Source organism: Podarcis cretensis (assembly GCF_951804945.1).
Source record: "Podarcis cretensis genome assembly, chromosome: 1".
Classification (NCBI taxonomy): domain Eukaryota; kingdom Metazoa; phylum Chordata; class Lepidosauria; order Squamata; family Lacertidae; genus Podarcis; species Podarcis cretensis.
This window is the reverse complement of record NC_137170.1, coordinates 17,542,279-17,556,674: the sequence shown is the minus strand read 5'-3', so window position 1 is coordinate 17,556,674 and position 14,396 is coordinate 17,542,279. Positions and strand designations below refer to the sequence as shown.

The 14,396-nt window shown below is 46.4% G+C and overlaps 1 protein-coding gene across 1 annotated transcript; it reads left to right on the top strand.

Moving 5' to 3' along the window:
• Nucleotides 1-2,482: 2,482 nt before the first annotated feature.
• Nucleotides 2,483-12,196, top strand: DLK1 (delta like non-canonical Notch ligand 1). Its single transcript, XM_079949333.1, has 5 exons — nucleotides 2,483-2,822; nucleotides 6,433-6,496; nucleotides 8,331-8,461; nucleotides 9,538-9,682; nucleotides 11,091-12,196. The coding sequence occupies exons 1-5, from the start codon at nucleotides 2,753-2,755 to the stop codon at nucleotides 11,797-11,799; spliced, it is 1,119 nt and encodes a 372-aa protein (XP_079805459.1). The 5' UTR covers nucleotides 2,483-2,752; the 3' UTR covers nucleotides 11,800-12,196.
• Nucleotides 12,197-14,396: the final 2,200 nt, after the last annotated feature.

The following is a 14,396-nucleotide window of genomic DNA, read 5'->3' as shown; positions in this document are numbered from 1 at the left end:
GGGGTTGAGCGAGGAGTTGTGGAGGTAACCTGAGTATCTTGTCACCTGGCTGGTTCCTCTATGGTCTCTGGTTCGACCATAACCCAGAGGTCGATGGATCGAAACCATCCTCTGCTACCAGTTGTTGGAAAACTTGCCCCCTTGGGAGAGGCTGGCCCCTCTCCCAGGCTCCAGGGGCTTGTTTGCCAGTGATCTACCCTGGCTGGCATCCCGGCAGTCCAGGGAGATCTTGATAGGCGGCACCTCCCTGCGTGAAAGGTGCACACCCCCTTCTTCCTTGCATACCAGCAGGAGAAAGAAGATAGTCAGAAAGTCTATTTCATCTCTACTTTATTTCTGACTGTACAACTGTACAAAAACATGTCTGCTCGCTCAGTCTTCTCTGAGCAACTGAACCAGACTTCCTTCACACAAGCAACAGGAAGGTCTCATATTACACAAAGAACAAATCCCTGGAACATCCTGTCCCACGGTCAGCTTCGTCATGTGATGTAAACATCCAGCTGCTTGTTCCCCATGAGTACTTTCCAGGTGACAAAGGGGAGTTTGCAGTTTCCTGCCCCCAGAGGGAAGAGCTGACCATTGTCCTTTGTTCCAGTCCATGCTGAATCCACTCCTATATGCAAGTTCTTTGTGACCTTGATGGTCTTCTGTCTAGGACCATCAGGGTTGGCATAGCAACTGGGCAGGGCTCCTGTGTATGTGCTGGTATGCTCAAGGGATTATGGCTGTCCTGTATCAAACCTTCCCCATTTTGTAATCCTCCCTTCATGGAGTAAAATAAAAGTGGAACGGTGCAGATCCAATGTATGGTTGATTTTCTATGAATTTATAACAGAAGCGTAGCGTTTATAGTGTGTAAGTGTGTCAAGTTTGTACAAACTGAATGATTGTGACATGGTCGACGTACAAATATATCTGCAACTCCATCTGAACTCATAGCCAAATATATCGAAACTGTTTTAGAAGCATGGCTGGTGTCAGACACCTACCACGAAGTGACAGCTTAGCTCCCATTACAATGGCAGTGTTTCAATTGTTTTATTTAAGATCTCGCCATTGCATGACAGAAAAAGCTGCTCCAAACCAACGGTTTGCTCCCTCTTGGCAATGCATTGCTATAATTACCAAACAATTAGGGTCAGCCCAACCTCAGCCTCTTTTGTTGTCACTAAATCAGTGTGGAAAGCAGCACCAGTGAGAGAATGCACATTTCTGTTACTGTTTGCTGGACACTGCGATAAATAAAAGAAGCATCTCCTACACGTCATTTCAGTCATTCTTAAAAAAAAAAAAATACAAGGAAGCTCAATACACTGTACTTTAATTCCCATCAAAAGCAAACTCAGGTGGTTCAGTTTGGGACCACCCCAAAAAAGAGCAGCGGCCTGGCTTCTGCCTATTTGTGGAACCCCCCCAAGTACAAAGAACTCTTCTGCAAGTTTGTAAATAAACATGAAATGATACGGCCTGGCAAAGGATGCTTTCACCAGATGAGACTTCAATACAGTGGTACCTCAGGTTAAGAGCTTGATTCGTTCTGGAGGTCCGTTCGTAACCTGAGGTACCACTTTAGCTAATGGGGCCTCCCGCTGCTGCTACCACCGTCGTGCAATTTCTGTTCTCATCCTGAAGCAAAGTTCTTAACCCAAGGTACTATTTCTGGGTTAGCGGAGTCTGTAACCTGAAGCGTCTGTAACCTGAGGTACCACTGTACTGTAAATGGGTCATGGAGATATTACAAGCAAGTCATCGGCAACTGGATTAAATGAGGAGAGGGGTTATGGGCTGGCATATTGATGTCCATAGTTTACAAATTTGTTTGCGTGACCAATTCCAGAGGGGTCATCCTGTTAAACTGCAATAGATTGTAATGGAACTGTTTTGAAGTCACTTCAACACCAGATTGGCTCCCAAAGCGAGCAGATCCGCGATAAGGCTGGAGCAAACTCCCTCTGCCCGCTCTTCGTGGGTGCCAAGAGCTGGAGCCTCCCCGGGGCTCGGGCGAAGAGGAAGGTGGGCGCAGCCCCCGCGCCCCTCTCGCGACGTGTTTCTCGCTAGCGCCACCTCCCGGCCAGGTTAAGCGAGCGCGCCCCTTTCCTGCGCGCCTCAAAGAAGCAGAGCCATCTCTGCTCCCACCCAAGCTATCCTTTCTGCCCCCAACCCCGGCGGTGTGTGTCGATTGGCCAGCTTGGAAGCAACAGGCGGAGAACAAAGGAGAGGGGCGCGTGTACGTGTCGTGCGGAGTCAAACTAGGGGATGCACCCCCCAAAAAACACCCCACCCTAAACCCATCCCCACCAACCTCCGGCGCCCCGTCCCTAGGTGGCTTGTCTAATGCCATTGCGCCCCCTTCCTCTCGGTGTCCCCCATTTCTCTCCTTTCCTCACGTGCAGGTAATATTGGATTCCCCGCGAGGTGGTGGCGTGCACGTGAGAACGCGCCCATTCCCTCCGCCTCCTTCCCCAGAACGTAAGAGGCTCGCCCAAGCTTGGGAGGGGGTGGGAAGGGTCCCTTCTCCGCAAGAAGAGCCCTCCCCGCTCCTCCTGCTGCGGAAGACGCGCGGGTGGACCTCCCTCTTTTCCCTTCCTGGAAAAAGAAAGAAAGAAGGGAGTCTCTAGCGGGAGACGCTGCGCATCTGTTTGCGGATGGGACAGCTGTCGTGAGCCGAGCCAGCCGAGGCGCGCGTCGCCTTCGTCTCCTCCCCTGTGGCGTGGGGCATGACCCCCTTCCCCAGGCGCGTTTGTTGGAGATGGGGTTCAAGGCTGCCAAATTCATCTGTTACTTCTTGTGGCCGCTGGCTAGCATCCCTCTTGCCCAAGGTAAGGAGATCCCGGTGGGAACGGGATGTTTTACCATGCTCACGGCGACGGTCCTCGGCGTCCGGCGCAATGCTGTGCGTGCTTACTCGCGAGTAAACGAATCCCTCTCGCGTTTGCGTGGCGCGCCCAAGGCAGGGCGCATCAAGTGGGGTCCACACTCTGTCCCTTGCGAGTCCTTTGTTTTTGTGTTCTTTGCTCGTGCTTCTGTCTCCCTTGGAGCAGGTCGTGTGGCTCTCAATAGTTTTGTTCTCTCTTCCGCTCAATTGGGATGCGGAGCGAGAGAGCCAATTGTATATCCATGCCATTGCTTGTAGATCCAAAAACTGGCCGCCGTTCAGCGTACTATCTCTCTCGCACCCATCTCTATTAATAACCCCGTTTTCGATATTTAGTAAAACACTTCTTACAAACTCATTTGAAAATGAACGCCCACTTTTCCATCTGCCGTTTTCTTCCATGTCGGGGGGCGGGCGGGGTAGGTTGTCTCCCCTATATAGGTAGCAGCTGTAAAGACTGCAAACTTTCTCCCAATCCTCAGTATTATTTTTAAACAAAGCTTTTAATGCCCCTGTAAAGCTTTCCTGTTGTAAATATCTTCCAACTATTGGAAGGGGAGAGTGTCGATTCTGTGTGTCCTGTCCCGTCTCCCCCAGTCCCTCAGTTTAGAGAATCATAGAAACCCTTCTTAGCTTTTCAAATGTGCTAGCAGTTTTATTACTGCACCACTACAGAAAGTTATTTGCATTCTCCATCTGATGCAATTTGCTCCTGGTTTAAGGTCATTGGTGGTTAAGTGTGTTTGAGAAAGTATCACCTGATAAGATCCAGCTTGTGCAATAACATGTTTCAGTGTGAGCTACTTTGCACAGAAATTTCACATTGTATTTGTTTTAAGGGCATGATCCGTTCGGAGATAAACTCCAGTTCCATTTATTTAAGCGGAGCAGTTGTAACTGCATGCTTAATTCTGCCGGTGAAACTTAAAAACTGAACTTTCAGTGCTTCTAGGGACTGCAGTGATATAATAGGTCTTCTGAGTAGACATGAATAGGATTGTGCTGCCAATGTTCTGATGTTGGTATGCTTGTTCATTTTTGCAAAAGATGAAGGGGCGGGGAGAGATGGGGTAGTACAATGCCCAGTTCTATTAAATGTTTCATGTATCAGTTAACTTCCGAATCCACTGTGTTTGTGGTCAGCCTATGTGATCATTGTTCTCCTAAGCAGAAGAATGAGTTCAAATATAACTTTGTCCTTAAATGCATCATATATTTTTCAGAAGAAACTTTGGTTCATGGTCCAGATCTACGTATGATTTTACAATTACATTCTTTAAATATATTGCAGTGTCAAGATCTGCAATATCTTTTCCACTGTCACATAGCTCATAGGATTGAGTTCCACTGAGTTCCACAAGATTTAATGCCAAATAAGTGTATATACGCAGGTGGCGCTGTGGGTTAAAGCCTCAGCGCCTAGGACTTGCCGATCGAAAGGTTGGCGGTTCGAATCCCTGCGGCGGGGTGCGCTCCCGCTGCTCGGTCCCAGCGCCTGCCAACCTAGCAGTTCGAAAGCACCTCCGGGTGCAAGTAGATAAATAGGGACCGCTTACCAGCGGGAAGGTAAACGGCGTTTCCGTGTGCGGCTCTGGCTCGCCAGAGCAGCGATGTCACGCTGGCCACGTGACCCGGAAGTGTCTCCGGACAGCGCTGGCCCCTGGCCTCTTAAGTGAGATGGGCGCACAACCCCAGAGTCTGTCAAGACTGGCCCGTACGGGCAGGGGTACCTTTACCTTTACCTTTAAGTGTATATAATGTGACTGTGGCCTTTGAGTGCAGTCTAGTGTATATTTACCCAGATGCAAGCTCCACTGTGTTGAGCGAGGCTTGATCCGAGCAAGTGTGCACAGGATTGTAGATTTTAGTTCCGAGTAAATATGCACAGGTTCTGGCAGCAAAGCCTGATTTTATTTTGTCTTACTTAGGTGATACATTTCACAACACTATTAATGTAATGAGCTTCAATTAACCTTTGCATTTCTTTGCGGTTTAGCCAAATTAGTTTTTCCCAATCAAGCATCATTGTGGGACACATTTAGTGTTTATGTTGTTGGGATATTTGGATGTCAAGACATCTTGGAGCCAGGAGCTGCTTTTGCATGAGTAGCTAGTAATTAACATTTGCTCCTAAATGCACTTCTTTAGGAGTAAGCTCCCTTGAAGTCCATGGGATTTCTTTCGAAGGAAAAGTTTCAAGGAGAATAATATATCCAAGGGCATGAATATGAAATGAGAATAGATTAGTAGTCACAGATGGGTTCTTTTTATACAACTTGAAACTGGCATCACTTGCATTGGAAATTCTACGCTGCGGTTTTTCTTTTTTAAAATATACATCAAATTTTATGCTTTTGCTGTTTTCTTATTTGTCACCCTGGCCTTTTGAGGGAGGAAGTTCAGGATAGAAATTTAATGAACAAAAACATTATTGTATCAGTGGCAATTATAATACTATTTAGAAGTTTGTATTGCGTTTTGTTTTCAGCTCTGAGGCTTGTCACAAGTAGTAGCTGCAACAAAATGTTACAGTATGAAGTACTACTTCTCTGGATTCCAATCACTCAAAATCCCACCCCCAGTTTCCCACCCCCCCCCGCCCTACTAAGCATGCTCAGACCTCATTACACTGCTGAGGTGTTTTCCTCCCTGCCCCCCTCCCCTAAAGATGCCTTGTGTTCTTGCAAACCTTGGGGTTTGTGGTTTGAGGACCCGACCCCCGCAATGTGAAATGAATACACAAGGACACGTGATATAAGGTTAATGGGCAAGAAAAGGCCACAACTTTATTGATTACAGCAGTGAAAAGGTATTGGCTTAGGCATACGAGACGACGGCAAAGAATGAGGCCGTGGAGAGGCTGGCGCTGCAGCAAAAGGCTGCCGAACACACCCCCTCTGTGGCACCTGGTTGGATGCCTACAGAGGGGCGTGGGCGCCAGCCAGGTGAGGTGGAGGCAGGGGGCTAACGCCCCCTGCTAGGGGCGGTGCTCGGGCTCCCGCCCACAACCACTCCCCTCTCTTCCAGGGAGGAGAGTCTTTCCCAGGCCTGCTGACATCTCCCTCCTGTAATTGGATTATACTGTTTTGGCTATATAAGCATCCACACTCAGGGTCTGAGTCTGATTTAGAAGGAAATAGTTTCAAACTTAGAAAACAGATATAGGTTCTAAAGCTATGCGTATGTTTTCGTCAACAGCTGTGCTGCTAATGATATATTTGCATGGGTAACATTGTCATTTTAAAGTGGGGTCTTAGATCAAAATGATCAGACAACAGCAAAGGTTGCTAGGTTTATCGAGGGTGCAATGAGATTAAGGGCCACTATCTGCACAATAATCTTGGCCATTTGAATGCCCTTTTTACCCATTGCTATCTTTTTTATTTGTATATATTTTACTTGTATATATTGCTTGTTTTATGTTGCTATGGCCGTTGGCTAATGCGAATAAAGTTTATCTTATCATCAAAGTGGGGTCTTCACTCTAAAACAGAATGAGGAGCTCTTTTTAGAAGCACTTCTGCAATATTATGTTGTAAATCTTACTATTTTAGGTGTCGAATGTAAGCCTGGTTGTCATCCTGTAAATGGATATTGTGAAGTTTCAAGTGAATGCAGGTAAATTAAGATTTTTATGCCCAAGCTAGAGAGCGCTTGTTTCAGTTAATCATGCTTTTGAACTCTATTCTGTTTTCAACTTTTGCATATTTGTGTGCAAAATGTAATTCAGTAACCAATGCTTTAATTAATAACCATGCCATCATTTTACCCACACCTGATTTAGATTTATTACGGCCTGTGCAACACTTAAAAAGCAGACCAATGTTAATTATGAGATACAAGGTTACCCAGCACAATAAAACAACAGTAATGGTTTAATTAGTTAATTTATTATCTTTGCATAACACTCCACACATCCAGAGGCACCATAAAGTGTTTTACAATTATGCGATGCAAAATATGAAATGCATTAGAAAAAAAGTCAATTAAACAATCCAGATACAAAGCACTAAAAGTGTTTGCCCCCGGAAAAAAGTTCTCTAAAAAGCACCACAGGATATCCTGAAGAACTCTGCTGGATCTGCATCTGGTTCTCACAGTGTTCAACAGATGCCACAATGGGAAGCCCACAAACAGAAGCTGAGAGCAGCCTAGGATTCACAGCAACTGTTGTTCCGAGGCATATTGCCTCCATAAAGGATGGACGCCAATAGCCATTGATAGTAACAGTCCTAAAAAAACACCTTTCTTTGCAGAGAAAAGAAAAAGCATGTTATTTTAAATTGGGTTTTTATGTGTGATGCTCAGATGCGAGACACAAATGCTTTTGAAATCCCATTATCTCCAAGCATATGTGTTTTGATACTTGTCCCCTCTTGTAATAATAATAATAATAATAATAATAATAATAATATAATTTTATTTATACCCCGCCCTTCCCGGTTCAGAAAACCGGGCTCAGGGCGGCTAACGACAAATTTAAAACACTTAATTGATGCAACAAAAAACAGCATAAAATACAGTATAAAACGTGAATAACAATAAATTCAGAATTCAAAAATCAATTTAGGGGGAAATCCATCCAATAAACATTTGATGATTAGCAGGGCTAGCTGGCTAAATTAGTCCTATTTGGGCCAGCGAGGAGACCAGGGGAGAATTAGCTGTGGGATTCCAGAGCGGGTAATCTTCATAAAAAGGGGAGGGGGAGGGAAGGAAGGGGAATAAAAGATCAGGCTAAGTTCAGATTGAAAGCCAGGCAGAATAGCTCTGTCTTACAGGCCCTGCGGAACTAAGTTAAATCTTGCAGGGCTTTGGTCTCATGGGACAGAGCATTCCACCAGGTCGGAGCCATCACTGAGAAGGCCCTGGTGGAGGATAATCTGACTTCCTTAGGGCCTGGGACCTCTAAACTATGGTTATTCATGGACCTTAAGGTCCTCTGCAGGGCATACCAGGAGAGGCGGTCCCGTAAATACATGTAGGTGTGCATGTAGCTGCACTATGTGTATAGGATTCCATTAGAGGAATAGTTCATGACTGGTCAAATCAAGCCATCTTATTTCTGGAAGCTCATCTGTTACACTTTCCAAACTCTTAACTGTATTTGCAAAGGAGGCCTTATCCCGGCTTGATATCTTAGAATTAAGAGTTAGAAGGGACCACGAGGATCATCAAGTCCAGGCATAGACTTGATTTGGCCCTCCAGATGTTTTGGGACCACAGCTCCCATCATCCCTGAGCAGTGGTCCTGTTAGCTAGGGATGATGGGAGTTGTAGTCCCAAAACATCTGGAGGGCCGAGTTTGCCTATGCCTGATGAAGTCCAGCCCCTGCAATGCAGGAATATGCATCTGTCCCATATGAGGTTCAGACCTGCAACCTTGGCCATTATCAGCACCATGCTCCAGCCAGCTGAGCTATCCAGGCTTGTTTGACTGTCTTTTCTTTAGGTGTCAGCCTGGTTGGCAGGGCCCTCTCTGTGACCAGTGCATCCCTTTCCCTGGCTGCCTGCACGGGACCTGTGCCAAGCCGTGGCAATGCATGTGCGAAGAAGGATGGATCGGCAGCCTCTGTGACACAGGTTTGCAAACCTCTTTTGCTTCCTCTGCCCAAGATCCAGGTGGATCTATCCATACGGTTACAGCACCACCTGGTGTTACAGATAGGCAGTTACTTTAATAGCATTGTGTCTCCCTCCTTTTTGCAATGAAGGCACCTTGGAGTTGCAGCTATTCAGATGAGCAGATCCTTAGGGTTGCCATGTGTCCTCTTTGTCCAGGACACGTCCTCGTTTTCAGGGGTAAAATTTGTGTCCGGGTGGATTTTTTCAATTTGCCAAAATGCCTCTGGCCATAATTTCTGGATGAGACATAGAAATAACTGGCAGCTGAAGATTTGTTTTCCTATTCTCTTCTCCTCCCCTCAGCAATATATTGCAGCTCCTATAGCCTACATATAGTAGGGGTATTTAAAACGAAAGTCGTCATAGCATCCTCTTTTTTGCTCTTCAGAATATGGCAACCCTCAAAGTTCTACTTAAGGCCAAACTATATGTCAAATGGGAAAACTGGTATATAGTTTTAATCTTAATGTCCTCCTGACACTGGGAGGGAACTAAAGCAGGAGATTTGAGGTTATTCTAATTCCTCATTGCTTCTCAAAAAGCTGAAAATCCCACAGTGTGTCTATTTCAAAACAGATGCAAACAGATGTAAGTGGTCTCAGTAATGGGGGTACATCCACATCTGCCCACTGACTTCGTCACGTCTTTCTTCATTCACCTGACACATGTGCCTGTGAATAACATAATTAAGTTGGGAATAACATAATTAAGGGGAAGGTTTTCACATGTATCTTGAGTGACCACACCTTCTCTGTTGGATGGCAGGATCCAGAGTGAATTGAGATTGAAAATGGCATGTTGAGGATGAGCAAGAAGAATTCCAGATTGAGGGAAAACTGCTTGTTTTGTGCTACAAATGGATTTGTGTGCATGCACCCCAAGATTCATATGTTCATAAACATACAGTGCAATTGTATACCTGTCTGCTTGGGTATAAGTCCCATTGAGTGGGATTCACTCCTAGGTAAATGGGCATAGTATTGCAGTAATCATACGAAAATAACATTGATTTTTTTTTTGTATCATTAATATAGATGTTCATCCCTGCTCTTCAAAACCTTGTACAAATAACTCAACCACTTGTATTGAAACTGGCGATGGAGGATATATTTGTTTGTGTGCTCAAGGATATATCGGGGAAAACTGCCACGTGAAAAAGGGCCCTTGTATAGTGAACGGGTAACTATGGACAAAAACTTGTGAATGTCTTACTGCTGTCTTTTATTAGACTGACACCTACATGCATTTGCATACAGGCAGTGTCGGATTTACGTATAAGCTAAACAAGCTATAGCTTAGGGCCCCACTCTCTTGGGGCCCCCCAAAAAAATTAAAGAAAAAAACCCCCTGGATGTACATTTCAAAAATATAAGATAAAAAACAAATAAAATAAAACCTACATACAGCAACAGTGTTTTGTGTTGTGTAGGCTCCTATGGTGTAAGTAAAGGGCCCCACCTGCTAGCCTGCTCCCTAAAATATCACTGCTTTGCTCATTTCTATATACTGTATAGGGTGCCTACATTCTGCATGTGCAAATGGCTTTAGATACCTATTAGGTCCATAAATTACCATGTAGCATATATTCAACACAAAAAACAGTGACAATTTGTTGTTGACAAAAGACAGCTGGACATAATAAGGGCCCCATTACCTTCAGCAGCTTAGGGCCTCATCAAACCTAAACCCTGCCCTGCATACAGGGGAGGGGTCCCCAACCTTTCAGGGCACACTTGGAAACGGTCATGGGCACCACAAAGTGCCCATTTCTCAGAAGAGAAACTGGCAATGCCCAGACCACCACCTTGCAAGCAGGCAAACACAATGCAAAACAAGCAGAGCAGACCACAACAACAGTCTCCACCAAAATAAAAAAGTGCCAAAATACTCCGATCAAGAAGGATCAGGAGTGTGTGTTGTTGCCCACATGCACCATGTTGAGGAGTCCAGGCATAGGGCATCATCGTGTCAGCCAGGTTTGTTCGTTCACATGCCTCTACCATTCACCCATCAAGCAGGTAGCATCTAATTCCTGCAACAAGAGGAGCATGTGAGTGAAGGAGAGCAAAGCTACCTTCCCTCCCCACTGTCCGTCTCTCTTAGGACATGTCTCCCCAACTCAGCTCATTCCTGGCTTTGGAGATATAATAATAATGATTTCTTACACCCTGCCCATCTGACTGGGTTGCCCCTGCCACTCTGGGTGGCTTCCAACAAAAATACAGGAAACAACAACATCAAACATTAAAAGCTTCCCTGTACAGGGTTGCATTCAGATGCCTTCTAAACGTCAAGTAGTTGTTTATCTCCTCAACATCTGATGGGAGGGTGTTCCACAGGGCGGGTGCCACTACCAAGAAGGCCCTCTGCCTGGTTCCCTGTAATTTCACTCCTTGTAATCAGGGAACCTCCAGAAGGCCCTCAGAGCTGGACCTCAGTGTCCAAGCTGAATGATGGGGGTGGAGACGCTCCTTCAGGTAACAGGTATATAAATGGGGGCGGAGCTATTTCATTCTACAGAAGGGAAAATACCATTTCTGGTTTTTTCATGGACTTCCCCTTCTGCCTTTGTTGTTTGGAACTCCAGTTCTCCCTGCCAGAATGGAGGGACCTGCGTGGACAACAACGGATTTGCTCCTCACGCCTCCTGCCTGTGCCTTCCTGGCTTCACTGGAATTTTTTGCGAAATAGATACGGACGACTGCGAGTCGAACCCTTGTGAAAATGGAGGGACGTGCACCGATATCGGGAGGGGCTTCCGCTGCATCTGCCCCTCTGGTTACGGAGGTGTGTTGTGCAGCAGTCCCATCACAATCTGCACGAGTGGCCCGTGCAAAAATGGTGGGACGTGTCGCCAACGCCCTGGAGGGAGCTTTGAATGCATTTGCAAACCACCCTTTGCCGGGGTCACCTGTGCTTCTTCCAGCAGAAACACAAGCGTCGGTGCAGAGGCTAAACACAGGCCGAATCACCACCCGCACCCGAAAGCTCACAATAAACCTGTTCACCCCCAAGAGTCAGACGTCTTGACCATAAAAGAGACGATCGAAAACAGGCAGCATCTTCTCAGTAAGAGTCAGGTGATCTGCTTCCTGGCCCTTGGCCTGCTGACATGTCTCGTTGTGCTGGGGACAACCGGGATTATCTTCTTCTCCAGATTTGAAATGTGGTTAGCAAATGCCAGGTACAGTCACCTGGTACGCAAGGAGAGGGATTGCTTCCTCAAGGCCAATGAAGGTGAGAACCTTTCGGTGAATATCATCTTCCCAGAGAAGATCAAACTGACGAATGAATAAGGACGAATGATACGGTCGTCTGGGCTGTGCCCAAAGTCTTATATTTCGCAACGTGTGCTCTTGACGTTTCAAGTGGTTGGCTTTACTTTTTCTTCCCTTTTTTCCTGGCTTTGGGACCGGTTGACAGACAAGAAATTGACTGTGTTTTTGTCGCCTAAAGAAATTTCCCATTCCCATTCTAGTATGATTTCCCACCTACATACGCACACAGAATCATATGTGGTGAACCCATGAATCTTTATTTCCTTTAAAAATAAACAAAAGGCAGGTGATACCTTGTGGAAAATAAGAGAACTGATGTTATTGTACTGTGTATAGCATGTCTGGCCATTGTGCTACTTCTAAGTCATTTTCCACTGCTTATTTTCTAATAAAGGATATTTAAGGGCTATATTGATTTATCTGTTTTCAAGGGTCTTCGCTGTGCTTCACTGACACTGATGCAGGCTTTTAACTTTGATCTGGTTCAGGCTGGTGCTCTCTTTCAGGAGTGGGGAATTTCAGATGCTGGGGCCTAACAGGACCCCCAAGCCTCTCTTATGTGGCCTTTGGGGCTCTTCCAGGCCATATCTCAGGGACCCTGAGGATCATCTAGTCCAACCCCCTGCAAAGCAGGAATATTAAGCTGTCCCATACGGGAATCAAACCTGCAACTTTATTAGCACCACACTCTAACCAACAGAGCTTGGAATTGTAGTCCCAACAACAACTGGAAGGTGCCACCGCTACGCCTAGTCCAGGCGCATGAAAGAGAAATACCACTTTGAGGTTGGCACAAAGGCACGCAAAAACCCACCTGCCATTTTTAAATTGTTTTGTTTGGAAGAATGTTTAAGCAGACAGGGAGGGGAAAGGTCCACAAAAGAACATCGCGCTTCATGTCTATCCTGTTGCAGTCACTTACTTAACAGGTTTCTTCATGCGTAATGTAGCAGCACTGATGGTCTGACGGATGTCAGGGAACAAGGGCTGTTGGTTGGCGGCCATCCATCTTTTAAGGGCTCTTGGCACACACGTGGGCTCTGACTGACAGGTAGCTCTTACACAGCCACATCGGTCCAGGAAGAGAGCGTAACACATTTTTGAAGTGAGGAGATGGGCCGTTGCAGTTAACTACTGCTGCGGAAGATCTTCCCCTGCTTCCCAAATAGGTGGAACCCCTTAATCTATTTGTGTATTGAAAGGGGGACATGACCTCCCTGCCTGGGCAGGAAGGAGGACCAAAACGGACACAAGGTGGGACTGCATTAGAAGTTTGTTGCTTTGTCTTTCATAGAAAAGGTGAGTGAGAGGAGGGCAGATTAAAGGTAACGGTAAAGGTACCCCTGACCATGATGTCCAGTCGCGGATGACTCTGGGGTTGCGGTACTCATCTCGTTCTATAGGCTGAGGGAGCCGCCGTTTGTCCGGGTCATATGGCCAGCATGACCAAGCCGCTTCTGGCGAACCAGAGCAGTGCATGGAAATGCCGTTTACCTTCCCACCGGAGCGGTACCTATTTATCTACTTTCACTTGATGTGCTTTCAAACTGCTAGGTGGGCAGCAGCTGGGACTGAACAACGGGAGCTCACCCCATCACGGGGATTCGAACCGCCAACCTTCTGATCGGCAAGCCCTAGGCTCTGTGGTTTAGACCACAGCACCACCTGTGTCCCTGAGGGCAGATTAGATGTGTATAAAAGCATTCATGGTGCAGAGACTGCCGGTCATGGGGGACTTGGCAGGAAATTAAAATTTTAACATGCCAGCCCTGGCAAACCTGGAAGGCAAAGCTGGTGAGAAGACCTGGGGAAGACTGGCTTCACTCAGGTGTGCTGACAATCCATTCAAGCTGACTGCACTCGGAAGCAGCAGCACAGTTTGCCATCAGACATCTCACCTGCCCTCTTCATGTTTTGGCACTACCTGAAGTTAAGTGGGCAGTGCCTGTGCATGACCTTGCTATGAAACTAATCAAGAGTTGTATTTGGGGCCTGGGAGGAATTTGCTCATAGACCAATTGGGCTGGGCGGGTGGTTGGCTCATGGGAGTGGTTTGGTGCAGGTATAGCAAAGAAGGAAGTTAAAATTACCAGAGTGATCAGTCCTAGTGTTTTACTATAAGAAAGCGTAAGCTTACAGTAAACGAGCCTGCTGGGCTTCGCTGCCATTGCAGGCACAGGACGAACGCTGCAACAATAAGAGGTCACCATGGCTTGTCCGCCCCCAAGCAAATGTTGATATAGCCATCATGCACAAAGCAGAATATGTCAGAATATGGCCAGTGAGGCCATAGGTGGCAGCCATCCAAAGCTTCTCCCTTCTCTGAGCCTAAAGCCCAGCATCCCAAGTTCCACAGATAAGAGCAGCATCAAAGCAAGCCAATTAGCACATATCAAAGCAAGGAAACATATATGCGTTCATCCTTGCAACAACTCCCAATTATCTGGGGGGTTATCTTGACTACAAAGATGGCTCTTGAAGGCCTTCCAGAACATTTCACTTGGGTTCAACAAAAGGGCATTTTACTTCCCTCATAGCAACTGTCACACCTTGCTGGAGGAAAAAGGCTCTGGGTTGGATCCTTAGTCTAAACTAGGGTGGTGGGAGCAAGTCCT